The 26,771-nt window shown below is 36.7% G+C and overlaps 1 protein-coding gene across 2 annotated transcripts in view; it reads left to right on the top strand.

Annotated features, from left to right (window-relative positions):
• The window catches only part of PLCH1 (phospholipase C eta 1), a 212,200-nt gene that overhangs the window by 105,927 nt on the left and 79,502 nt on the right, over window positions 1-26,771 (top strand). For both annotated transcript variants that reach the window (XM_060149873.1, XM_060149872.1), the window contains exons 4-6: window positions 7,068-7,198; window positions 10,465-10,635; window positions 26,397-26,490. In XM_060149873.1, coding sequence (XP_060005856.1) covers window positions 7,068-7,198; window positions 10,465-10,635; window positions 26,397-26,490 — 396 coding nt within the window. The remainder of the gene's footprint in view (window positions 1-7,067; window positions 7,199-10,464; window positions 10,636-26,396; window positions 26,491-26,771) is intronic.

Raw genomic sequence — 26,771 nt, 5'->3', positions numbered from 1 at the left:
TTTGGTTCCTAACTCCTTTACATTTGATAAAAAACAAATACTGAATCATTGAGAATGCTTTCTGGTACAAACAGTGCCTCAAACAATAAAGAATATTCATTTTCTCATGAACAAGAGATCTGAGATAGAGCGGTTTCAGGGTTAGTTAATTCAGTGGCTCATTAGAGACCTAGGTAATGTCATTAGAGACCTAGGCTCTGCCATTCTCAGCATGTTGGCTTGGTCCTTTAGCTGGCTACCCTTTGGTCAAAGAGAAGTGCAGCAGCTCTAAACACAGAGAAGTCCTGCCCAGAGGGAACAAAGTTTCTTCTCATAAACGTCCCCCCATTTTTTTTTTAAGAGCAAAGAAAAACTTCCCAGGAGCTCCACAAAAGACTACCTCTCATCAATGGCCAGAAATGCTATTACAGGCCCATTCCTAAACCAACCTCTGACAAGAGAAATTAACATAATTGGACTTTGATCTCAGGACCCTTTTTGCATTTTTAAAAACTGAAGACCCCAAAGAGTTTTTATGTGGGTTCAATCTATTGATATTTGTCATATAAGACATTAAATGTGAGAATTTCAAAAATATCTCACTAAAAATTATAATAAACTATTACATGTTAATGTATTTTTATGAAAAATAACTTTTTCAAAGTAAAAGAAATTAGTGAGAAGTGTGGTATTGCTCTACTCTTCTGCAAGTCTTTAAGGTTTTCTATGTGTAAGATCATATCATCTGCAAACAGATAATTATACTTCTTCCTTTCAGATTTGGATGCCTTTTATTTCTTTTTCTTGCCTAGTTGCTCTGGCTAGAACTTCTAGTACTATGCTGAGAAGAAGTGGTGAAGGCAGGCATCCTTGTCTTGTTCCTGATCTTAGAGGAAAAGCTTTCAGTCTCTAACTATTGAATATAATATTTGCTGTGGTTTTTTCATATATTGCTTTTATTATATTGAGGTAGTTTTCTTCTATTTCTATTTTGTTGAGTGTTTTTATCGTGAAAAGGTGTTGAATTTTGTCAGATGCTTTTTCTGCATCAATTGAGATGATTGTGGTTTTTCTCTTCATTATTTTGATGCAGCATATTACTTTGATCAATTCTTATATGTTGAACCGTCCTTGAATTCCAGGACTAAATCTCACTTGGTCATGGTGTATAATCCTTTTAATATGCTGCTGAATTTTATTGCTAGTACAGCTGACCCTTGAACAATGCAGGAGTTGGGGTGCAGACCTCCAGAGCAGTTGAAAATCTGAGTATAACTTTATAGTTGGCCCTCTGTATCTGAGGTTCTGCATCTGTGGATTCAACCAGCTGCAGATTGTGTAGTACTGTAGTACTTATTTATTGAAAAAAATTTCCCATATAAGTGGACCCACACACTTCAAACCCCTGGTGTTCAAGGATCAACTATATATTGTTGAGGATTTTTCTTTTTTTTTTTAATTTCAGGCTAAATATATATTAATTAATTTTTATTTATTTTTGCTGTGTTGGGTCTTCGTTTCTGTGTGAGGGCTTCCTCTAGCTGTGGCAAGCGGGGGCCACTCTTCATCATGGTGCACGGGCCTCTCACTATCACGGCCTCTCTTGTTGCGGAGCACAGGCTCCAGATGTGCAGCCTCAGTGCTTGTGGCTCATGGGCCTAGTTGCTCCATGGCATGTGGGATCCTCCCAGACCAGGGCTCGAACCCATGTTCCCTGCATTAGTAGGCAGATTCTCAACCACTGCGCCACCAGGGAAGCCCCTGTTGAGGATTTTTGCATCAGTGTAAATAAGAGATAATGGTCTGTAGTTATCTTGTAGTGTCTTTGTCTGCCTTTGGTGACCTCATAGAATGAGTTAGGAAGTGTTCCCTCCACTTTAATTTTTTTTGGAAAAATTTGAGTATTTTGGTATTTGTTCTTTAAATATTTGATAGAATTCACCAGTGAAACCATCAAGTCCAGGGATTTTCTTTGTTGAGAGATTTTTGATTACTGATTCAATCATCTTATTAGTTATAGATCTATTCATATTTTCTATTTGTGATATAGTCTTGGTAGGTTTTATATTTCTAGGAATTTGTCCATTTCATCTAGGTTATTCAATTTTTTGGTGTATAATTTTTTATAGTAGTATCTTATAGTCCTTTATGTTTCTGTAGAATCAATAGTAATGTCCCCACTTTCACTTCTGATTTTAGTACTTTGAGTCTTTTTTTCTCTTCGTCCATCTAACAAAAGTTTTGTCAATTTTACTGATCTTTTTGATAAAACTACTTTTGGTTTCATTGATTTTTCTCAGTTGTTTTTCTACTTCATATCTGTTCTCATCTTTCTTATTTCCTTCTTTCTGCTATCTATCTTTTTAAATCTATTGAGACTTAACTGCTGCCCTCAAATGTGGTCTATTCTGAAAATGTCCCATGTGCACTTGAGAAGACTGTATATGCTGTTATTGTTGGGTAGAGTGTCTGTATATGTCTGTTAGATCTAGTTGGTTTATCGTGTTGTTTAAGTTCTTTATTTCCTTAGTTCTGTCTAGTTGTTCTATCCACTATTGTTAGTGAGGTACTGAAGTCTCCAAGTATTATTGTAGAATTATTTCTCTCTTCAATTTTCACCGTTTTTGCCTTATATATTTTGATGATCTGTCATTAGATGCATAAATGTCTATAACTGTTATATCTTCCTGCTGTATTGAGACTTCTATTAATACATAATATCCTTCTTTGTTTCTTATAGCCTTTTTTGATTTAAAGTCTATTGTTTGATGTTAATATAGCCACCCCAGCTCTCTTTTCGTTATGATTTGCATGGAATATCTTTTTCCAACCTTTCATTTTCAACCTGTTTGTGTTTTTGGATCTCAAATGAGTCTCTTGTAGACAGCATATAGTAGGGTCATGAGTTTTTATCTATTCTGTCAATCTGTCTTTTGATTGGGGAGTTTAATTCATTTACATTAAAATAATTATTGATAAGGATTAATATCTGTTATTGTGCTATTTGTTTTCTTTATGCCTTATAGCTTTCTTGGCCTCTTATTTCTTGCATTATATCTTCTTTTTTTGTATTAAAATAGTTAAATCCCATTTATATAAATTCTATAGCTGTTATCTTTGTGGTTACCTTGGGGATTACATTTAATGTCCTAAAGTTACAATACTGTAGTTTGAATTTTTACCAGCTTAGGTGAATAGTTTTTTTAACATGATTTGTTTGTCCATGTTTACTGGCAGTAGAAAGTTTTCATATTTGAATTAATCAGATTGACAGTTGAGGAATTTCATATTCTGAAAATATGCTATCTGGAAACCGAGTGTACCCCAGAACCACACAGGGGAACAATTTTACAAGAAATATTGAAGAGTTGATGTTTATGTCAGTGAGGAAAGAAAAGGAAACAGGAAATTAATGAATAATGAAGAGGAAGCTGATGTCAAAAATAGGGAATGTTATATTGAGAGAACCATTCTCATACAGATTTGTCAGAATTGGATAGGGGTTTAGATAATGTCTTAATATCAAAATGACATCCTTGATTGGATGTAAATTTAATAACATTAATTGAGGAGAACAGAGCTGATATGTTCATTATCATTATATTTCAATTAGGCCTGAAAATTTCAACTGTGAATGAATAATGAGAATAATGAATCTTAAATAGTTGTGTGAAAAAAATCCATCCAGTGTAAAGTGAAATTCAAGTTATTTCTGCAGTGTGGCCATGTTGAATGGAGGTAGATGAAGTACTCGGGTCTATCAGAAGCAATACAGTATTGTGGTTAAGGAGCAAGACAGTGCTGCCCTGTCTGGGTCTAGCCCCAGCTCTGCTGTGTACTATGTAACTTTGGGGGACTTACTTAAACTCTTTTACTTCAGAGTCTTTATCTGTAACATGGTGATGACGATAATGATGGTATCTGCCCTATGTCATTGTGTGACCATCAAATGAGTTGATTATACACAAAGTGCTTTGAACACTGTCCAGCTCATATTAAGCATTTTATAAACAGTAGCTGCTGTTGTTATTGCTAAAGAGAGATAAGGATTGGCAAATCTTTTGCTTTTCCTGTTCAGATAGATTGATGTCTGAAAACTCGATGGTCCCAGCATGGAAAGATGATGATGCTGGCATATTCCTCCATCAGATCATTCTCCTCCTTGGTGCCCCCACCTTACCTCTTAATGCCACTTGGGAAATTATTACCTGTAGAAGACTTTATGGGTGTTGTAAACTGAAGCCTTACACCTTCCCTATAAATCAAGGGTCCTGCAAACTGCAGCCTATAGGTAAATCTGACCCACCACCTTTTTAGATGGGCTCCTAAGCTAACAATGGGTTTTCAATGGTTGAAAAAATCGAAAGAAGTATAAAGTTTTGTGACATGAAATTTTAGCCAATTAATTTATGTATTGTCTATGGTAGTTTCTGCGTAACAATGGCATAGTAGAATAGTTGCAATTGAGACCAAATGGCCTGCAAAACCTAAAATATTTATTATCAGGCCCTCTTCAGAAAAAATTTGCCCACCCCTGCGCTAAATAATACCGTTCAATGCTTTATATTCTCCTAAAGTGTTTTTTTTTTTGTTTTTTTTTTGCGGTACGCGGGCCTCTCACTGCTGTGGCCTCTCCTGTTGCGGAGCACAGGCTCCGGACGCGCAGGCTCAGCGGCCGTGGCTCACGGGCCCAGCCGCTCCGCGGCATGTGGGATCTTCCCGGACCAGGGCACGAACCCATGTCCCCTGCATCGGCAGGCGGACTCTCAACCACTGCGCCACCAGGGAAGCCCTCTTCAAAAGTTTTTTGATTAGACAATACTAGGCCGTAACTTTTCATTCAGTTTTTACTCTCCTAGTTTCTCTTTGCAGAAATACTATTTCTTTTCTTAAATTTATCATGTATTGGCTATGAATCATTAATTCAGGGTTTTCTTGGGCACTCATGTCTCAATTATGAACAACAACTTTGAGGTATCAGAATACTTTTACCTGCAATTATATCTTATACCATGTGTACTGTTACTGAGAGAGAATGGTATTTCCTTTCATAGAATCTTACAGTTGGAAGGGGCTTCAGGGTCATCTAGTTGTGCTCACTGACATTATACATGAAGAAATGGAAGCCCCAAGAGGTGATGTAAGTGACCCACTGTCACAGGGCCAGGTCAGCATGGAATCAGAAGTAGTGTATATTTCTTGGTCTGAGTCGGCCTCTGTTTCTGTCTTACCAATCCCAGATCCCCTAAACCAATTGTCAAGGCCAGCTTGTGTGTTGACACTGAAGGCCTTGCAGACACAGGCTCACCCAAAAGGGTTTGTTTCTGCAGAATATTCCTGCTTAGTGTCTGCTTCTTCTCTGGAGAAGTCTTTGAGATGCTTTGATAAAGAAGTATAAAATAAAAGGATGAAAATGCTGCCATCCTTGGACTCATTTATTCACTTCTTTGAACTCTGGCCAAATATTTTGTGGGGCACAGAGCAGTGTTCACAGTCAAAAGAAATAGAGCTCACGCAATGGGTGCTGTATTCCCAGAAAACAGAAAAAAATGAGATTCAGGTACTTACTAGTAATTGGCCCAAATGTTTCACTCTTTTGATTCTTCAGTTATTTTTCCCCTGGTGCTGGGTCACCCTTTAATTCCCAGGTATCATATATAATGAGGTCCTTCCTGAACTCTATGAGGAACAATTGAATTTGAAAGAACTGGACTGGTTATATTCAAATGTTATAAAGGGAACAAAATGTGAAACAGATATTTACGATTGAAAAATCACTTCTATTTAACTTTAGGAGAAATAAGACTAATTTTCCAGTTTTTACTTTCTAAGGTATAATCTCCTATAATCATAGTTTGAATCACCTAAGAAGTATAAGTGTTCTGAGTTACTACTGGGAGGTTAGTTAATATTTCGTCTTAAATGAAAATTTTTCAGTTTGATGTCACCTGTTTGATAAGCAAACGTTATTCTTTGACACTTTCCTTTGACCTACTCCCATTCTCCCATTTCTTAGATTTAAACCTAAGTCTTTCCCTTACTTTGATTCTGTTTTTCTCCCATCATCTTCATTATTTTCCTCTTCATTACCCTTTGAATTTTGAAGCTCAATTTGGTTTTCTAAATGTACATACCATTCCTACCTTCTGTTATCTACCCCCTAACAACTGTGAATCATACATTTTTAAAAAGCCCTCTGCTAAAACTTAACTGGGAATTTTAAGCTCATCCATTTGTTACCAGTTATTCTGCTTCCTCACTATGTAAAACGACCCAAGACTCATCCTCCTGGGGGCCTTTTAAAATCTCAGTTCACATGATGTAAATCCTTTGTATCTAAACTCATATCCTCAGGCACCTAGTATCGTACCTGAGCTTTGAAGCAACCTCTATCATTATCAGGCTTGCAGTTCCTATTAATGCCCTTGATTTAGAAGTTGAGGATATTAGGTAAGAATTGTCAAAGTTAGTCCTAGGAAAAGGAGCAGTGTAGAGACAGGCCTTCTGTGCAGGAGAAAACAGTGCTAGACCAAGTTGAAGGAGACCTGGGGTTGAGACCTGCTTCTCTTACTAATTCTTACCAAATTTCTCCCTCTCTTCTAGTTTTATATCCTCATCTGAACAATGAGGAGATTGAATGAGATGGTCTAAGCTTCTAACTGTAAGAGGGGGACTGAGAAAAGGGAATTGAAAAGATCATGTTGTGTAGGGGTATTGTGAAGGTAAAAAAAAAAAATGCTGGATGAAAGGTCATAGATGGAGAAGATAAGGCCTAAATTTGGTATACATGGGGTCTCATCACATCATAGAGATGCTTTAACAGTTTGGATAAAATCTTAAAGAAGCTCCCAGAGTAATATGGTTTGACTCTCATTTCCCAGTGAAGGGAATCACCTATATGTGCTCTCCTTCCCCCAGTTCCTTTTGTTGTCACTGTTAGTAGCTCACTAAGAGCCTGTGGATTGCAGGTCCTCCTCAAAAGAATTTCTTCTCAAGTTTGGTGTTAATGATAAATGTCCTTGTGAGTATTCTGTGAAAGCAGTTTTTATTTTGATGAAAATGCAAGTGTTTTTCTTGACCTTTCTGCAAGTGGGTGAAGCAGACCTTTGAGGAAGCTGATAAGAATGGTGATGGCTTATTGAACATTGAAGAGATACACCAACTGATGCACAAACTAAATGTCAATCTGCCCCGAAGAAAAGTCAGACAAATGTTTCAGGTATATTTTCACAATTGGATTGGCCTTATGTAAAATACACGTTGGAGGTTAGCGATATACTGAGGTGTTTCAAAAGGCTATTTTGCCTTGTTGGAAACTAATATTACTACTCTGTATTGTTTTGTTTTTCTTTGAAGAGAGAGGCATTTTATTTCATCAAGGAAAACTTCCTAAACTTAACATGCATCCACAGTTTCACTTCCTAAAGTGCTTTGTTGTTGCTGTTGCCATTTTCAGAGAGTAATTCTAAGCATTTAACCTGATACTTAAATAATGGGGTAAATGGGATCAAGTCACTTGGAGAGGATGATAAGATCTCATCTACCAACCTCATGGTCTGTTGTGAGGATCAGAATAAAGACCGAGTAACACGACAAAATAGCACGCGTGGAAATCCTCAAGAGCCCTCTATTTTGTTACAGAGGAGTTTAAGATTTAGAATCCTTAAGGCTTAGAAGTGCTGTATCACTTCTACCATCTAGGGAGCCCTCCAGAAGTTCACTCCAGCTGCTTGTTGGTGTTAGATGAGATGCTCTTTCCCTGTTGGTAAGTTCTGGAGGAAAACCCATGGGCCCAAACTTATTCTGTGGCCCCCAGCTGGGCTTGTACTCAGTCTTCCACCTAAGGTGCAAAAGTGAGTTCTGTTAAGTTAAAGTTGGTGCAAAGACATGTTAGATTATTAGTAATTAGTAGACTGCTAATTCAGGAAATGCTCTTATTTGGAGATAAGTCATATGTATAATCCATGTTTTGCAGTGATTTTCTAAGTGACTAGGTAGGTGATATTTTTAATATGTAAAATTAAGTATAAGCGTTATATTTTATGATGTTTAATGTTTTGTGCTTCCTTTGTTTTCTAACCGCGTGTTATCAGAGATGGTAAGGGCAGAAACAGCATGAGGGGTGAGTTGCAACAATGAATGGAAGATGGAGGATGGCTTCGATCTGTGACCTCTTATGGTCACAGGTCCTGTGGTCTTGTCCTTGGAAGCTGGAGATGGTTTGCACTGGGGGAACTGGGTCCCATTGCACTGAAGAGGAAGGAATGAGATAGTCTATAAAAGGAACCAGAGATGGAATGAGGGACTTTGGAGGGGAAATGAGTTGTCACAGAGTGAATTGTTTTTAAGCTATATGGAAAGGTTTGCCATGTTCTTGGCACTCCCTGTGACACCTTACTTTTGTTTTATTTCGAGTCCCACCTCCCCATGCATTCCTTTCCATAGGAGATATTCATAGTACTGGAGAGATAGCGCTGATTAAATCAGAGAGGCCACGTTTAAATAGGAGGGCAAAATCTATACCTACAAAAATAATGATTTGGGGGGTACTTTTTGGAAATAAGATAGAGAAGTAACATAAGATATTAAACTCTTTTTACTTCTATATTTTTTCCTCCTTCAGACACATTTTATCTCTAATACACTGAGTATTTTAGAGGGTAAACCGGGAAATATTTATGTCAAAAGTCTTGTAAGTTCAAAGTTAATGCTTTAGAGAAGTTTTAAGAAAACAGATAGGTCTCTTTTTATGACCTTGGATTTAAAGACTGAAAGACTTCTCAAGCCGGCAGTGACTAGAGAAGCAGCTGGGCTTCTATTGTATGTAGAATATTTCTATCATAGGTCTTGCATGTAGCAGAGTTCTGTGAGTGCTCAGGGTGGAGTGATGGAAACAAAGATCTTAGTATTATTTTAAGGAACTTTTTTTTTTTTTTTTACTGAATTGCTGGTAAAGACATTAAAGCCTTCCTGGAATTTTCTTTGCCTTTTTGTTGCAGTGCAAGATTTTTTTTAAAAATAGTCTTTTAAGGTATGGATAGCTTCTTTTGAAGTCTTTGATGCTATTGCTTAAACCTTAGAGTTTTACTGTTCTTAATGGTTTAGGCATTTCCAAGGAAGTCTTGAAAAATGTATCATCTCTCTATCCAGGTCTAGATATTTTGAAACAAACTTATGGCAGAAATATGAGCATTAGACCTACTTTCTTTGGATGCAAAGACTCTACAACCAAGAGCCTCAAACACCAAAAATGTTGGTATTCTGTAGACCAATCTGTCTCTGCCTTTAGAATGACAGAAAGCAACAGCATCACAGAGAAACAGTGTATGATTTAAATATTGGTCTAAGTGTTTGCTCATAATTGACCCGAAGTTAGCAAAGTTTAAAAAAGTATATTTTTATACACACTTTGACTTTCAAAACTGTATTTAAAACCACATACCAGGTGACTATATGTCACAACATCTATGAATTTCAAAATGCCATTCAGTCCCTGTCAGTTTTTGCTCAGCTACAACTGTGTTCACTTAAAATAAAGGAGATCATGTAAATGGATTGGTTTTTCATTATATATCCCCAACAGTTTTATGGTTTTATGACAAATTCAGCCACTCCGAAGGCAGGTACGTGGCGAAAGATCCTTGCTCAATAATTACTAGGAACAAATAATTTCAACTAGTGATCAGTCCAGATGGATTTTTCAGGCTTTTATGGAGGAAAAGGTACCAATGATGCTGATGGCTGTAAGAACAATAAGCTACCTATGCAGAATTAAGAGAGATTCTATTATAGGTAAAAATTACATTTGATTGAATCGCAGTTCAGAAGCTGATGAGAGACTAGAATTTTCATCATGTATTAAATGTGTTTTCTCTCTTTTGTTCTTGATTAGTCTTGTCCAAAATTTCTTTTATTAGTTTTGTCAAAAGACCAGCTTTGGGTTTAATTGCTCACCTTTGATGTTATATCTGCTTGTTTTCTATTTCATTGCTTTCTGCTTTTGCTTATAACTTATTTCCTTCTATTTTCTTTAGTTTAACTTTTTTCTAGCTTTTGGAGTTGAATTATTAGCTTCTCTGATTTTAATCTACATTGCTTATACATTGAAAACTTCAAGTTTCCTTCTAACTACTGCATCACACAAGTTGTAACACGTGGTACATGCGTTTACTTCTGTATGTTTCATTTCCTATTTAGAAATGTGTTTTTTCCAGACACAGTTTTTTTTAAGCTTTGTTTGTTGCTTTATAAATTTACTGTGATCAAAGAAATTAGTTTTTATAAGGTTGATTCTTTAGAATTTGAAACTTTTTTGTGGCCTAATAGATAGTCAGTTTTTAAATTGATCCATGTGTGCTTGAAAAGAACTCATTTACCATTTGTGAAATGAGTATTAGCCTTTTTTATAGTAAATATTATTTCCGGCTACTGAATTTCCTATTTCAAACTCTCACACTGCCTTGTTATTTTCTATGCCTCTTTCAGGAAGCTGATACAGATGAGAATCAGGGAACTTTGACATTTGAAGAGTTCTGTGTTTTTTACAAAATGATGTCATTGAGACGGGACCTTTATTTGTTGCTTTTGAGCTACAGTGACAAGAAAGATCACCTAACTGTGGAAGAACTGGCTCAGTTTTTGAAGGTGGAGCAAAAGGTATCATTAGACTGTTAAACTGGATGTTTACTTTAAAATACTTGTGAAAGATACATGAGTTTTTCTTGAGGTTGGGTGTAGGTATACTTTAAATTTAGAATAGAGGGGTAAATATCACAATTCCACAAAAATCTTATCTATGAGTTATTTAAAATGTGTTTCCAGCATCTTTAAAGAGGGAGTGGCAAATTGAACACTTATACAATTTTTAACCTTAAATATGCAGATTTTTCCACAGAGTAGTGGCAATTAACTCATGTGTTTCCTTTCAGATACCATGGTAATGTTTTCTTTATAGTAATAACATAGCTAGACATTTATTAACTATGACATAATTCTTAACGAGCAGTATAGTAATTCATTGGTAAATATCTTCCTTCATACCTTGCCCTGTGCATCTCTTCCATTTTGGCTGAGCTGTATACTTTATAATTAACCAGTAATAGTAAGTAAAGCACTTTTCTGAATTCTGTGAGTCATTCTGGCGGCTCTCGGAAACTGAGTTGTGGGAATTGACAAAGACTTTCTCCTTAAAGAAACAAACTCTAAGCAGGCTCTTTTGAGCCAGTTTTTCGAAGGTTCCATCCTTTGGCCTTGTCCTTAAGAGTCCGGCTGTAGCAAGAATCCTAAGTCAGTTTCACCAGAGTCTCCCTCCTCGATATCTAATCGCCCTCAATATCTGATAAAATTCCTCGCCTATCACTATTCCCTGGGTGATATTTGATCAGCCTGGCCTGCATTTCAGGAAGAATCCTGTTAGGTCGGGTTAGCCAGAATCCCCTCTTATGCCTCCACTGACCCCTACCTTGCTCCTGGGCTATAAATCCCCACTTGTATTCGCAAATAAGCCAGTTCTATACTGAGCTCTCTTTTTCCGTTTTGCAACAGTTACTGATTAAAATCTATTTTTACTGTTTTAAGTAATGTCCAGAACTCCCAAATTTGTAGTAGGCCAGGCAGAAGTGGGGGTAGCCTGAGACCTCATCTGCGGCATCTGAAGCAGGGTTAGCCTGTGGGACTGAGCCCTGCAGGGTCTAATGCTGACTCCAGATGGTAAGCGTCATGACTGAATTGCATTGCTGGATACCCAGCTAGTGTTGGAGAGTCAGAGTTGGTGATGTCAGAAAAAAGACACTAGACCTGGTAATATTTTACTTTATCCCATTACCACAATCACATACATTTTAGGAATTACAGATCCAGATTTTATACATTTTGTTGTTGCTTTAAGGATTAAATCAGATAGTGTTAGCAAAATGTTTTATGAAAATCAGTTATTTTAGTTTCATAATTTGGCAAAGGCAGAGATTCTCCATTAACAAAGTTAGCTGTTAAGGCAGGCAGAAAATGGGAATGGGGTAATAGAAGAATTATTTTCCCCAGAGAACATGCCCTTTCTAAATCATTATTCCCTGTTTCCTGCAATTATAACTACTCCTGCATTGTCATCAGAAGAACTCTTCACAGTATAGTGGAAAGAACCTTAGACCAGGAGTACAGAAAATCTGCATTTCATATCCTGCAAGCTTTATCCGTTGGAGAATCTTGGGCAGGCCAATCAGTATTGTTTCTGAGCCTTGGTTTCCTGATCTGTACAAAGGGGAGCTGATACCTACCTTTCTTATCTCACAATGTCAGATTGAAAATTGATTGGGATGATGAATGTGAAAGCCCTTTGACAGAGATATTCAGAAGCACAGCAGTGTGAGAAATTAAAATGTTCAAAGAAAGCGACTTCAAATTCATTTGTGCTAGTGGAATTTACCCAATCCATTTGAATAGCAATAGTGGATGTCACTTGCTAAGGGGCATATGTTTCTTCCCTCCTTTTGTTATATTGACATTCAACCAGTAAATTTTAGTTGGGGAAAACAGAAGCCAGTGTTCTGTGACATCTGCTCCTGGCAAATGATTACGCGTTTCCAGTTTAATTTTCTAAACTAGCTTGAAGCTACATATGGGTATAACATGAAAGAAATTTTTAAAAATTATCATATATCAAGAGGAAAATATTAATGTCCTGAAACTTTATATGTGGTCCAATATATCAAACATCATAAAATGAATGTCAAGTGCAAACTTGGAAAATATTTATAATATACAAAAGAGAGAAATAGTGAATTTCCTTAATATGGAAAGTACTTGCACAGACAATTGAGGGAAAAGATGACTACCCAATAGAAAAATGTGCAAAACATTTGAAACATATAAAAAAATTTGCACAATGTCAATGATCTATTAAAAATGTTCATCCTTCACTAGTAATTTAAAAATGTGAAATAAAACCAAGACTTTTTGAATTTTACTTTTTATTTTAATATGCTTCTTCATTATTTCCATTAAAAAAATTTTTTTTTTATTGGAGTATAGTTGATTTACAATGTTAAGAGACCATATATCACCCATCAAATTAGTAAAGGTTAAAAAAATATACTACCAAACATGGTGTCCATTTCTTATATTTCTGGTGAAGCTGTGGAATGGTACAGTCTTTCTATGGGCAGTTTTATCATTAAATTGTATATCATATATAAAATTTTTACCAATCCATTTTACATCTAGTAGTTCATCCTAAGGAAGTAATTGTGTACAGAAAAAAAAGTTATAAAGTTGTGCATTTCAGCATTCTTTAAAACAGAAAAATTGGACATGATCTAAAAGTGCAGCAGGAGAGTCATTAGTCAAGGGTTTTGTGGGGTTTTGAGTTTCAAAATGGGATTTTCACAGTGGAACGAACCTGAGGCAATTTGATGATCCATATGGCAGTAATTCATTCGTTTCTGATGGTGTAAGATTGGTGTAGACACCAGAGTATTCAGATTTTACAGATTTACTGAGTTGTGAAATGAAATATCACTGCCAGCCACATATGCTGTCCGGGATTATGGGAGTTCAAATATTGGCCCATGAGTCAGATTTTTATTCCACTGAAGCTCTTGCACAATGACTTTATGCCTTTGACAGGTCCAACTGCTGTTTGATTAGGACTTTCATCCTTAAAATATGATGTGCTAAGGTAAATTCTTACTGTCTTTTATATCTGTGAAGAAGTGCCAGTTAAGGAAGAAGCCAGTTGGCTGAGGTTTCTCTTCCATTGCTTCCTTGCATCCACAGATCAAGATCACAGATGTCCACTAGTCTGTGATTCCAGAGTACGTGGGTTGGTTGAGGCTCTTTGTTTCATTTTTTTCCCGTTTGCCAAAAAGCAACCTTCCTCTCTTCCAGCGTTCCTATCCATTTTTTGGCACTGGCGCTGAATGTGTTTTGAGTTCAATTCTTTTCAGAGTTTTGGTTCAGGAGTGAGAAATTGATTTCATTCCCCCCACTCTCCTTGACAACCTTTCTTAGCAAGCCTCTACCTTCTCTTTATCTTTTTGTTTCTCATGGATTGAAGAGTGAGGAAGAGAAGGCAGGAATATTGAAGAGTCCTTATAGTTTTCAAACCCTTCTAGCTGTTAACCAAGAGCAAAAGCTACTTCCATAGATAAGTCAAAAGCAGATTTCTATTTATCTAGTGTTTTTATCTGAAATATGCATGTGGATGGTTAATTCCAGGGGAGTTTTCAGAACTTTTCTGATCCCATGCTAGCGCACCCTCTTCTTGCTGAACTTTATGACATAGACCTATACATTATCCCTTTGTGGTGGTTCTAACAGTTGCTCATTTTGCTTTTTTATTCTTTCTGCTGAAATATTCCCTTGATTCTTCTGATCCAATTATAGGTGTCATTTGTTGCCTCTCCTTTCACTACCCTTTACTGAATCCAGACTGGTTTGGTGAGAGTCGTGGTCATTCTAATCTTACCTCTCTTGTGAGAAATAATTATAAATTCTTCTTTGCTATAACTACCCTTTCTGGTGCTAGTGTACCTTTATCTTCTTTTTTTTTTTTAAATCATTCTCCTCATCATAAAAGCAGTTCTTTAAGAGGCTTTCCTGAATTTGTTTCATTTTTCTTAATTATTCACAGTTAAAGCAGTGAGAGACTGTTCAGAGTAATTATGTCATGTAATATTTTTTCTCCCTTGAATATAGTTCCCAAATGACATTTTTCTGTGAAATAGTCATGTATTTAAATGCTTTGAAATTTGTGGATTAATTTTTGGATGAGTGAGAGTAGCCATTTTGGGGAGATAAATAGCTATCATTGTTGTCTTATTCAGCTGGAAACTGAATGACCATTCATTTAGAGATGTTTCTCTACTCCCTGCTGAAATTACCCAAAAATACAGTAAAAAGACCTCTCCCCCCCTGTAAAACCACAAGAACAAAGAGAATGGGAGAGGAAACAGAAACAACAAAATCTTAAAACTTGTCTGATCCAAAGGAGACCCCAGAGCACTGAAACTCAAGCCCACGGAGCAGGAAACCACGAAGCATGTTCATTTGCCCAGAAGAACCCAAGAAAGATCAAAAATGAAATTTACATGATACTCTGAAAACAGAAGAGCAGGGGTTGAAAACACAAGCACTGGTTGGAAGTCTGATCCAGATGTAGTTAGGGCTCCAGATTCCCTCCCCTACCTCTTGCAGCAGGACAGCTGTCCCTTCTCCACCCTGGCATACAACTGAAAATAAGAGCTGGAGGAGGATGGACCAGAAGAATCTGGACTGAGGCATACCAGGCACACCTGAGTGTGGGCACTGAAACATGGGGAGCGTGGCAGATGGTTTATAAAGGTGGCTACAGTAGCTCCCACATCCCTGTATGTGTGTGGCTTTGCAGCGTGACATTGCCTCTCCTCCCATCAAGAAGTGGAGTCTGTTTTTCTGCCCCTTGAATCTGGGCTGGCTTTGTGACCTAGTTTGACTAATGGATTGTAGCAGACTAGATGTACAAGGAACGTAGGCTTCAGGGAGCCTTGGCAGTTCCACTCTTGCCCTGTTGGGGCTGTGAGACTGTCATGTGAGGAAGCCAGGTCGTTTCTCTGAGGAGGAGAGATGATGTGAAGAGGCCCAGCCAACAGCCAGCACGAGCCACAGTCATGTTGGTGAGACCATTTTGGACCATCTGACTGTAGTCGCCTGACTAGATGCCTGCAGTCACATGAGTAACCCCTAGGTGAAAACACAATAACCGTGTGGCTGGACTCAGTCCCACTTACCATCCTACACAATTGTGAACAAGTATTGATAAGTGCTGGTGGTTTTAAGTTTCTAAGTTTTGGGAGGTTTGTTTCACAAAAATAGATATGAATACAAAGATTAAGTGAACATTTATGCATTGAAGTGTGAGAGCCATAACCCTCTTCCGAGGTTCAGATCCCAGGTTTATCCCTTACAAGTAGGACATTGGAAAATCTTCCTTGGAGGCATATTACCGACTATAGTGGGTTGAATAGTAGCCTGAAAAGATATGTCCAAGTCCTAACTCCCAGTATCCGTAAATGTGACCTTATTTGGAAGTAGGGTCTTTGTAGATGTACTTAAGGATGTTAAGATGAAATTATCCTACATTTTGTGTGGACCCTAAATCCAATGATGAGTGTTCTTATAAGCAACAGAAAAGAGGACATAGACACACAGAGGGAAGGTGGCTGTGTGAAGATGGAAGCAGAGATTGTAGTTATGAAGCTCCAAGCCAAGGAATGCCAAGATTTGCCAGCAGCCATCAGAAGCAAGGGGAGGGGTATGGAATAGATTCTCCGTCCAAGTCTCCAGAGGGAATCATCCCTTTTAACAGCTTGATTTTGGACTTCTGTCCTCTAGGACTGAGAGAGAATAAGTTTCTGTTGTTTTCAGCCCTGAGTTTGTGGTACTTTATTATAGCAGCCCTAGGAAACTAACACACCAACCCAAGGAAAAAAAACCCCTAAAGATATTTACATCAGAAATTTCCTGAGTCCAGCCAGAGAATTCTACAGTGAAGCCCACTAGTCAGTAAGCTCTGCTCATGAATACAGAGCTTCCAGCCAATTTTTTCTTGCCTTAGTTTGAAATAGGTTTTTAAATAGTCAGTTTAAAAAATGGGTTTTAAATAACCAAAGCTTACCACGTTTGAGGAAATTCTTTGCTATAAAAAAGAGACAAAGGCAAACAAATAGAATCAAGAAACTTGGAGGAAATAGAGGCAATGCAGGGAGAAGGAAACTTTAAAAACTGACATTAATACAGCAGAGCGATTAAAAAAATTTCAGCCATGAAGCAAGAGAAAGATGCTATGAGAAAAGAAGATTCAGAGGAAGAAGAGAGCAGAGAACTAAATTCATTAGTTGGCTTAGAAGATAAAGTTGAGAAAATTGTCCCCAAAGGAGAACAAACAGGAAAGAAATGGAGAAAACATAAGGACATTAGTAGATCGATCCTGAAGGTCCGCTATCTGAATAACAGGAGTTACAGAAAAAGATAAGAAAATATAGAAGGGAGGATATTATCAAATAAGTAATACAAAAAATGATTAGAGCCCAAAGGGAGGAATGTCTAAATTGGTAGGGTCCACTGAATGCCAAACACAGTGAATGTAGAAAAGATCCACGCAGAGACAAATCAAAGTGAAATTTTGCAATGCCAAGGATAAAATGAAACCCTGAAGACTTGCAGAAAGGGGGAAAAAAAGCCTTATCAAATTAATGAACAAAGACAGGTCCTGTAAAAAGGATTGGAATCAGAATGGCATCAGACTTCTCAACAGCAACTCTGGAAGCCAAAAATCATGAAGCAATGATTTCCGACCTAGAACTTTCTACCTGGTCAATTTGTCAACCAAGTGTGGGCACAGAATAAAAAACACACACAAAAATATGTGCAAGAAATAAATAATTTACCTCTCAAGTGCTCTTTGATAAGAGTGACAGAATGAAATTGGGACAAAAAACGGAGTGAAATTTTAGAACTTAACCAGCCTGGAAAAAGGAGGACTTTTATAGTGGAAAAAATGGAATTCATGGATTCCCTCTTGCCTTTGATGTGGAAAATTATACCAAGAGACCATTAGAGTCATTGGGAAGAATTTGTGATGGGGACATTACAAATTAAATGAATGGATGGGAATTCCAGCAGTTAAATCAGAAGAAAATTCTATAAGAATAGAAACACAATCAGATTATACAATAGACCTAATGTTAACATTTGCATATTCAGGACAATTTACACGTTGAATTGTAGTTTAATAAAAGTTAAGGTATAACTGTATTGGGAGGATTGATAGAGGGCAAAAGTTAGTTTTGCTAGCCCAGAAGAGTTGTCTTTATTTAAAAACAATAAAAAGTTAAGAGATAATATTTAAAGTATATGAAATATAAAATAACATCATTAATATAATAATTAAGAGTATAAAGACTCATTCCACAAGAAATATCTAGAGATGTTGGCATTATTACCTCTGGACGGTGGCTCTGCGTATAAAGGGGGAATTCTGCTTTTAGTCATAAGCGTCTGTGTTTTGACTGACTTAATTATGGATATGTTACTTCAGTAAAAATAAATGGAAAAGAGTTTAGGAACCTTAAAATTCTTTGCAAATTATATTATGATTTTGTGTTTCGTGTGTTTTGGGAGTCATTCCAATCTGGAATCATCAAAGAGGTCAAATTATGATAACTGATTTGAAAGTTGCAAAAATTTCAAAAGTTAAGATCCAAGAGTTTCAGCTATACTGAAAAAAATAATCACTTTTAAAAGTAAGTATTTCAATTTCTTAGCAGAAATAAAGAAAACACCCAGACAGTAGATACAAGGTAAAAGAAAAAGCTTTGGAGTTGAATTGAGAAGGTTGAAATTTGAACTTTGGTGCTGCCTTTTAATGACTTTATGACTTTGGTTGTGATAACCATTCTCAGTGTCAGTTTTCCTACCTACAGGATGGGGATAAAGATACTAAGTTTACAAGAACTGTTTAAGATTATGGATGTAAAAACTTTTTATAAACTGCATAACATTGACTACATTATATAAACGTAATCAAGTTTTCCTCAAGTTCTTCTTTTAGCACAAATTTCTCTGTATAGAAAAAACAATCACTAGTGTTAAGAGACAGTGAGTGGCTCAGATATTGATAGCAAACAAGACTTTCAAGTAAACTCCATGGGAAACAGGGAGAAAATGTTTCTATTTCATCTTATCAGCCATGTCAAATAGAAAGCAAAACAAGGGGAAAAAGAACAATAAAGAGCTAAACTAAACTATGTTAAACCTTCATTCATACAGTAAAATCCCAATGTAACTTTCAAAGTGAGGTCTGAAAAAGTCAATTGTGTAAAATGCAAGATTTTGCTATTGGGAAGTTAATTAAATGAAAGCAGGGATGGAGGAAGGATGAGAGCAGATTGACTTACATTTCAATTCTCATTGTTATGAGGTTTTAATGTATTTCACTGAGTTAATCCTTAATACTTGAATTTTGGATTAGCTCCCATTAATTCTTACATGGTGCCCAGGAAATTTTGGGCTTCCTAGAATGCCTACTGATATTTTCATCAATTTAATGAATACTTTTCAAATATGATGATTTTTGTTAACACATTCTGCTTTGTATTTTGAGCTAGTAACATGTTCTCATCGGCAATTAGCTCCATCCCAGGATGCCGGGGGTTTTTTTGTTTGTTTGCTTGAATTTTTTTAGATCTCATTGTCTCCTGGTAGACTACCTGAGTCTAGTGCAGGTCCCCAACATCTCTGAACAAATGGCCTCATAAACCAAATAATTGCAATGTGAATTCAGTCTTCCAATGGCACATACAATTTTTATCAATTTGGTTCTTTCTATTTTGTGAGAAATTACTTATCTTTTAGACTGCACGTGATAAGCCTCTCTAGCTTATAGCAGACAAATTAATGAGCTGCTTAAAGCCAGACTTGGTCAGTTGAGTTCCTCGCAGGCAGCATGGTTTCATTTATTTATGGTATTTTTGGGTGGTGTCTGGTAATGTAGGCCTCTGCATGGAGTAAAGGTTATAAAATTTACTCAAAGAATGTGTTAGCCATTATGCAGCTAGTTTTAGGGGAAAAAAAGCATTCTGTGCTCTTTCAAACATGCAAAAAATGGTTGCATAACAGAGCTTTTTTTCCCCCTGCAATAAGTTAAATGTTATTAAATAGACAGTTTGAATTAGATTTCACTAAAGCATAGGTATTGAACCTAAGAGATAATGGAATTTTTGAGAATATCATTGAAATATAAAATACTGGCTCCCAAGTTAGCTTCCTCTATCATTATTCATTAGTATATTTATTGATTGATTGACTGATCATTTTTTATTTTATTAAAAATTTTTTTTAATACAGCAGGTTCTTACTGTCTATTTTATACACATCAGTGTGTACATGTCAATCCCAATCTCCCAATTCATCCCACCACCCCACCATCACCCCCACTTTCCCCCTTTGGTGTCCATACGTTTTTCTACATCTGTGTCTCTATTTCTGCCTTTTCATCTGTACAATTTTTCTAGGTTCCACATATATGCATTAATATACGATATTGGTTTTTCTCTTTCTGACTTACTTCACTCTGTATGACAGTCTCTAGGTCCATCCACATCTCGAGAAATGACCCAGTTTCATTCCATTTTATGGCTGAGTAACGTTCCATCGTACATATGTACCACATCTTCTTTATCCATCCGTCGATGGGCATTTAAGTTGCTTCCATGACCTGGCTATTGTAAATAGTGCTGCAATGAAGATTGTGGTATATGACTCTTTTTGAATTATGGTTTTCTCAGGGTATATGCCCAGTAGTGGGATTGCTGGGTCATATGGTAGTTCTATTTTTAGTTTTTTAAGGAACCTCCATACTGTTCTCTACAGTGTCTGTATCAATTTACATTTCCACCAACAGTGCAAGAGGGTTCCCTTTTCTCCACACCCACTCCACACTTGTTGTTTATAGATTTTCTGATGATACCAATTCTATTTTTTTAAATTAATTTATTTAACTTTTATTTATTTATTATTTTTGGCTGCGTTGGGTCTTTGTTGCTGCATGCGGGCTTTCTCTAGTTGCAGGGAGCAGGGACTACTCTTCGTTGCGATGCGCGGGCTTCTCGTTACAGTGGCTTCTCTTGTTGCAGAGCACGGGCTCTAGGTGCGTGGGCTTCAGTAGTTGTGGCTCGTGGGCTTCAGGAGTTGTGGCTTGTGGGCTCTAGAGCACAGGCTCAGTAGTTGTGGTGCACGGGCTTAGTTACTCCACGGCATGCGGGGTCTTCCCGGACCAGGGCTCAAACCCGTGTCCTCTGCATTGGCAGGCGGATTCTTAACCACTGCGCCACCAGGGAAGCCCGATGATGCCCATTCTGACTGGTGTGAGGTGATACCTCATTGTAGTTTTGATTTGCATTTCTCTAATAATTAGTGATGTTGAGCAGCTTTTCATGTGCCTCTTGGCCAGCTATATGTGTTTGGAGAAATGTCTATTTAGGTCTTCTGCCCATTTTTGGATTGGATTGTTTGTTTTTTTAATATTGAGCTGCATGAGCTGTTTATATATTTTGGAGATTAATCCTTTGTCCATTGATTAGTTTGCAAATGTTTTCTCCCATTCTGAGGGTTGTCTTTTCATCTTGTTTATAGTTTCCTTTGCTGTGCAAAAGCTTTTAAGTTTCATTCAGTCGCATTTGTTTATTTTTGGGTCAAAAAAATGTTGTTGTGATTTATGTCAAAGAGCGTTCTTCCTATGTTTTACTGTAAAAGTTTTATAGTGTCCGGTCTTACATTTAGGTCTTTAATCCATTTTGAGTTTATTTTTGTGTATGGTGTTAGGGTGTGTTGTAATTTCATACTTGTACATGTAGCTGTCCAGTTTTCCCAGCACCATTATTGAAGAGACTGTCTTTTCTCCATTGTATATCCTTGCCTCCTTTGTCATAGATTAGTTGTCCATATGTGTGTGGGTTTATCTCTGGGCTTTCCATCCTGTTCCACTGATATATATTTCTGTTTTTGTGCCAGTACCATATTGTCTTGATTACTGTAGCTTTGTAGTATATTGTAGTATAGTCTGAAGTCAGGGAGTCTCATTCCTCCAGCTCCGTTTTTTTCCCACAAGATTGCTTTGGCTCTTCGAGGTCTTTGGTGTCTCCATACAAATTTTAAGATTTTTTGTTCCAGTTCTGTAAAAAATGCCATTGGTAATTTGATAGGGATTGCACTGAACCTGTAGATTGCTTTGGGTAGTATAGTCATTTTCACAATATTGATTCTTCCAATCCAAGAACGTGGTATATCTCTCCATCTGTTTGTGTCATCTTTAATTTCTTTCATCAGTGTCTTATAGTTTTCTGCATAGAGGTCTTTTACCTCCTTAGGTAGGTTTATTCCTAGGTATTTTATTCTTTTTGTTGCAGTGGTGAATGGGATTGTTTCCTTAATTTCTCTTTCTGATCTTTCGTTGTTAGTGTATAGGAATGCAAGAGATTTCTGTGCATTGATTTTGTATCCTGCAGCTTACCAAATTCATTGATTAGCTCTAGTAGTTTTCTGCTGGCATCTTCAGGATTTTCTATGTATAGTATCATGTCATCTCCAAACAGTGACAATTTTACTTCTTCTTTTCCAATTTGTGTTCCTTTTATTTCTTTTTCTTCTCTGACTGCTGTGGCTAGGACTTCCAAAACTATGTTGAATAAAAGTGGTAAGAGTGGACATCCTTGTCTTGTTCCTGATCTTAGAGGAAATGCTTTCATTTTTTCACCATTGAGAATGGTGTTTGCTGTGGGTTTGTCGTATAAGGCCTTTATTATGTTGAGTTAGGTTCCCTCTCTGCCCACTTTCTGGAGAGTTTTTATCAGAAATCGGTGTTGAATATTGTCAGAAGATTTTCCTGTGTCTATTGAGATGATCATATGGTTTTTATTCTTCAACTTATTAATATAGTGTATCGCATTGGTTGATTTGCATATACTGAAGAATCCTTGCATTGCTGGGATAAATCCCACTTGATCATGGTATATGATCCTTTTAACATGTTGTTGGGTTCTGTTTGCTAGTATTTTGTTGAAGATGTTTGCATCTATTCATCAGTGATATTGGTTTATAATTTTCTTTATTTGTGGTATCTTTGTCTGGTTTTGGTATCTTTGTCTGGTTTTGGTGATGGTGGCCTCATAGAATGAGTTTGGGAGTGTTCCTTCCTCTGCAATTTTTTGGAAGAGTTTGAGAAGGATGGGTGTTAGCTCTTCTCTAAATGTTTGATAGAATTCCCCTGTGAAGCCATCTGGTCCTGGGCTTTTGTTTGTTGGAAGATTTTTATTTATTTATTTATTTTGGCGGTATGTGGGCCTCTCAGTGTTGTGGCTTCTCCCATTGTGGAGCACAGGCTCCGGATACGCTGGCTCAGCGGCCATGCCTCACGGGCCCAGCCACCCCGCAGCATGTGGGATCTTCCCAGTCCGGAGCACAAACCTGTGGCCCCGGCATCAGTAGGCAACTGTCAACCACTGCGCCACCAGGGAAGCCTTGTTGGAAGATTTTTAATCACAGTTCCAATTTCATCACTTGTGATTGGATTGTTCATATTTTCTATTTCTTCCTGGTTCAGTCTTGGAAGGTTATATACCTTTCTAAGAATTTGTGCATTTCTTCCAGGTTGTCCATTTTATTGGCATAGAGCTGCTTGTAGTAGTCTCTTATGATGCTCTGTGTTTCTCTGGTGTCCACTGTAACTTCTCCTTTTCATTTCTAATTTTATTGATTTGAGTCTTCTCCCTCATTTTTTTGAAGAGTCTGGCTAAAGATTTATCAATTTTGTTTATCTTCTGAAAGAACCAGCTTTTAGTTTTATTGATCTTTGCAATGTTTTTCTTTTTTCTATTTCATTTATTTCTGCTATGATCTTTATGGTTTCTTCTATTAACTTTTGGTTTTGTTTGTTCTTTCTCTGGTTTCTTTAGGTGTAAGTTTAGATTGTTTATTTGCGATTTTTCTTGTTTCTTGAGGTAGGAATGTATTGCTATAAACTTCCCTCTTAGCACTGCTTTTTCTGCATCCCATAGGTTTTAGATTGTCATGTTCTCATTGTAATTTGTCTCTGGGTATTTTTTGATTTCCTCTGATTTCTTCAGTGATCTCTTGGTTATTTAGTAATGTATTGTTTATCCTCCATGTGTTTGTGTTTTTTCCTTTTTATTTTTTTTCCTTGTAATTGATTTCTAATCTCATAGTGTTGTCATCAAAAAGGATGCTTGGTGTGATTTCAGTTTTCTTAAATTTACTGAGGCTTGATTTATGACCCAAGATGTGATATATCCTGAAGAATGTTCCATGTGCACTTGAGAAGGAAGTGTAATCTGCTGTTTTGGAATGGAATGTCTTAGAAATATCAATTAAATCTATCTGGTCTATTGTGTCATTTAAAGCTTTTGTTTCCTTATTTATTTTCATTTTGGATGATCTGTCCATTGGTGTAAAGGAGGTGTTAAAGTCTCCCACTCTTATTTTGTTACTGTCGATTTCCTCTTTTATAACTGTTAGCAGTTGCCTTATGTATTGAGGTGCTCCTATGTTGGGTGCATATATATTTATAATTGTTATATCTTCTTCTTGGACTGATCCCTTGATCATTATGTAGTGTCCTTCCTGTCTCTTGCAGCATTTTTTATTTTCAAGTCTATTTTATCTGATATGAGTATTGCTACTCCAGCTTCCTTTTGATTTCCATTTTCATGTAATATCTTTTTCCATCCCCTCACTTTCAGTCTGTGTGTGTCCCTAGGTCTGAAGTGGGTCTCTTGTAGACAGCATATATATGGGTCTTGCTTTTGTATCCATTCAGCGAGCCTATGTCTTTTGGTTGGAGCATTTAATCCATTCACATTTCAGGTAATTATTGATATGATGTTCCTATGACCATTTTCTTAATTGTTTTGTGTTTCTTTTTGTAGGTTCTTTTCTTCTCTTGTGTTTCCCACTTAGAGAAGTTCCTTTAGTCTTTGTTATAGAGCTGGTTTGGTGGTGCTGAATTCTCTTAGCTTTTGCTTGTCTGTAAAACTTTTGATTTCTCCATCGAATCTGAATGAGATCCTTGCCGGGTAGAGTAATCTTGGTTGTAGTTTCTTCCTTTTCATCACTTAAATATATTGTGCCACTCCCTTCTGGCTTGTAGTTTCTGCTGAGAAATCAGCTCTTAACCTTACGGGAGTTCCCTTTTATGTTATTTGTTGTTTTTCCCTTGTTGCTTTTAATAATTTTTCTTTGTCTTTAATTTTTGTCAGTTTGATTACTGTGTGTCTCAGTGTGTTTCTCCTTGGGTTTATCCTGCCTGGGACTCTCTGTGCTTCCTGGACTTGGGTGGCTATTTCCTTTCCCATGCTAGGGAAGTTTTCAAGTATAATCATTTCAAATATTTTCTCTAGGTTCTTTCTCTCTCTCTTCTCCTTCTGAGACCCCTATAATGTGAATGTTGGTGCATTTAATGTTGTCCCAGAGGTCTCTTAGGCTGTCTTCATTTCCTTTCATTCATTTTTCTGTATTGTTTTCCGTGGCAGTGAATTCTTCCATTCTGTCTTCCAGGTCACTTATCCATTTTCTGCCTCAGTTATTCTGCTGTTGATTCCTTCTAGAATAAAAAAAAAAAGTAGAAATACCTTCTATTTTTCATTTCAGTTATTGTATTGTTCATCTCTGTTTGTTCTTTATTTCTTTTAGGTGTTCTTTAATTCTTCTAGGTCTTTGTTAAACATGTCTTGCATCTTTTCGATCTTTGCCTCCATTCTTTTTCCAGTATCCTGGATCATCTTCACTATTATTATTCTGAATTCTTTTTCTGGAAGGTTACCTTTCTCCATTTCATTTAGTTGTTTTTCTGGGGTTTTATCTTGTTCCTTCATCTGGTACATAGTCCTCTGCCTTTTCATTTTGTCTGTCTTTCTGTGAATGTGGTTTTCGTTCCACAGGCTGCAAGATTTTAGTTCTTCTTGCTTCTGCTGTCTGCTCTCTGGTGCTTATTAGTATATTTAAATATCATTGTGAGATTTTGGGGCTGAATGGATTTTTGATAAAAATATTGCATCCTTTATTAGTATTAAAGAAATTATTCTCAAAGAGTTTGCTTTTCCCAGTGATACTAAGCATGAAATGTACATGCAACAAACTTGAGACTAACTCAGTAATGTTAGCATATACTGCTTTTTTGGTACCATACATTTTTCTTACAAATATTAATCCATTTAATCCCCACAACTACGTTATAAGGTAGCCACAGAGAAGGTGAGTGACTTATTTAAGACCACACTGTTAATAGTATGAGCCAGCTGATTTGAATACAAGAATTCTCACTCCAGAATTCTCACCTACCTTTTTATTTTCTTTTGCTAACATTTGCGTTCTTGAGTCACCATGGCCGACTGCTCTCATGAATCAGTTGAAGGATCTGTAGCTATAAACACACAGGTGGTTTACCTAGCATACGCTTCTTTGGTAGAGAGTCATTTTCTTTTTGCATACAATTTATGATAAGCAAACCTCAGTGTTTGTGTAGAAAGCATTACTTTTGCAGATAACTACTAGCTTACAGTGAGTGGATGCTTGGCAATGCATTTGCAGTGATTATTGACTTGGTTTTATTAATCTTGTTGCTTCATAGAAAATATTTGTCGAGTAGTTGAAGGACTGTTTTCACTGATTAAATCTGAAAGATACAAGGAATACTGAGATCTTGATCATTTTCCAAAGGTTAAGTAGTTAGGACACTAGTAACCTCAAATATGGCTCATTTAACCATTTTGCACTATATCACGAATGCTTAAAAAAATCAGTATGCCCTTTTAGCATAGAGGAACATATCTCATGAAATTGCAGGTACTGTACTATTGTTCTGTTTTGTTTAGATGACGAATGTGACAACAGACTATTGTATTGACGTCATAAGAAAATTTGAAGTTTCTGAAGAAAATAAGGCAAAAAATGTCCTTGGCATAGAAGGTAAAATAACCAGTATCCTTAATTTCTCATTTCTCAGTTTAGTTTGCTAAGTTACATTCTAGCAAAATTTTTAGGAAAAGAAATAGGGAGATAACCTTGGAATTACAGATGATTCAAATAAAACCCACGACACACATATTTTCCTACAAAACAGATGCCATGATTTTGCTGTTTCTTTTAGTTTTGCAAGGACAGTAGCATTTTCCACTCAAGCAAGTCAACTTGATGCCACTATGTATGATAGATGCCAAGAAATATTTTGACTTTTCTCAAATGGTTAA

Source organism: Lagenorhynchus albirostris, chromosome 5 (genome assembly GCF_949774975.1).
Source record: "Lagenorhynchus albirostris chromosome 5, mLagAlb1.1, whole genome shotgun sequence".
NCBI lineage: Eukaryota > Metazoa > Chordata > Mammalia > Artiodactyla > Delphinidae > Lagenorhynchus > Lagenorhynchus albirostris.
Note: the sequence above shows the minus strand (reverse complement) of the source record. Positions and strands in the feature narration are given on the sequence as shown.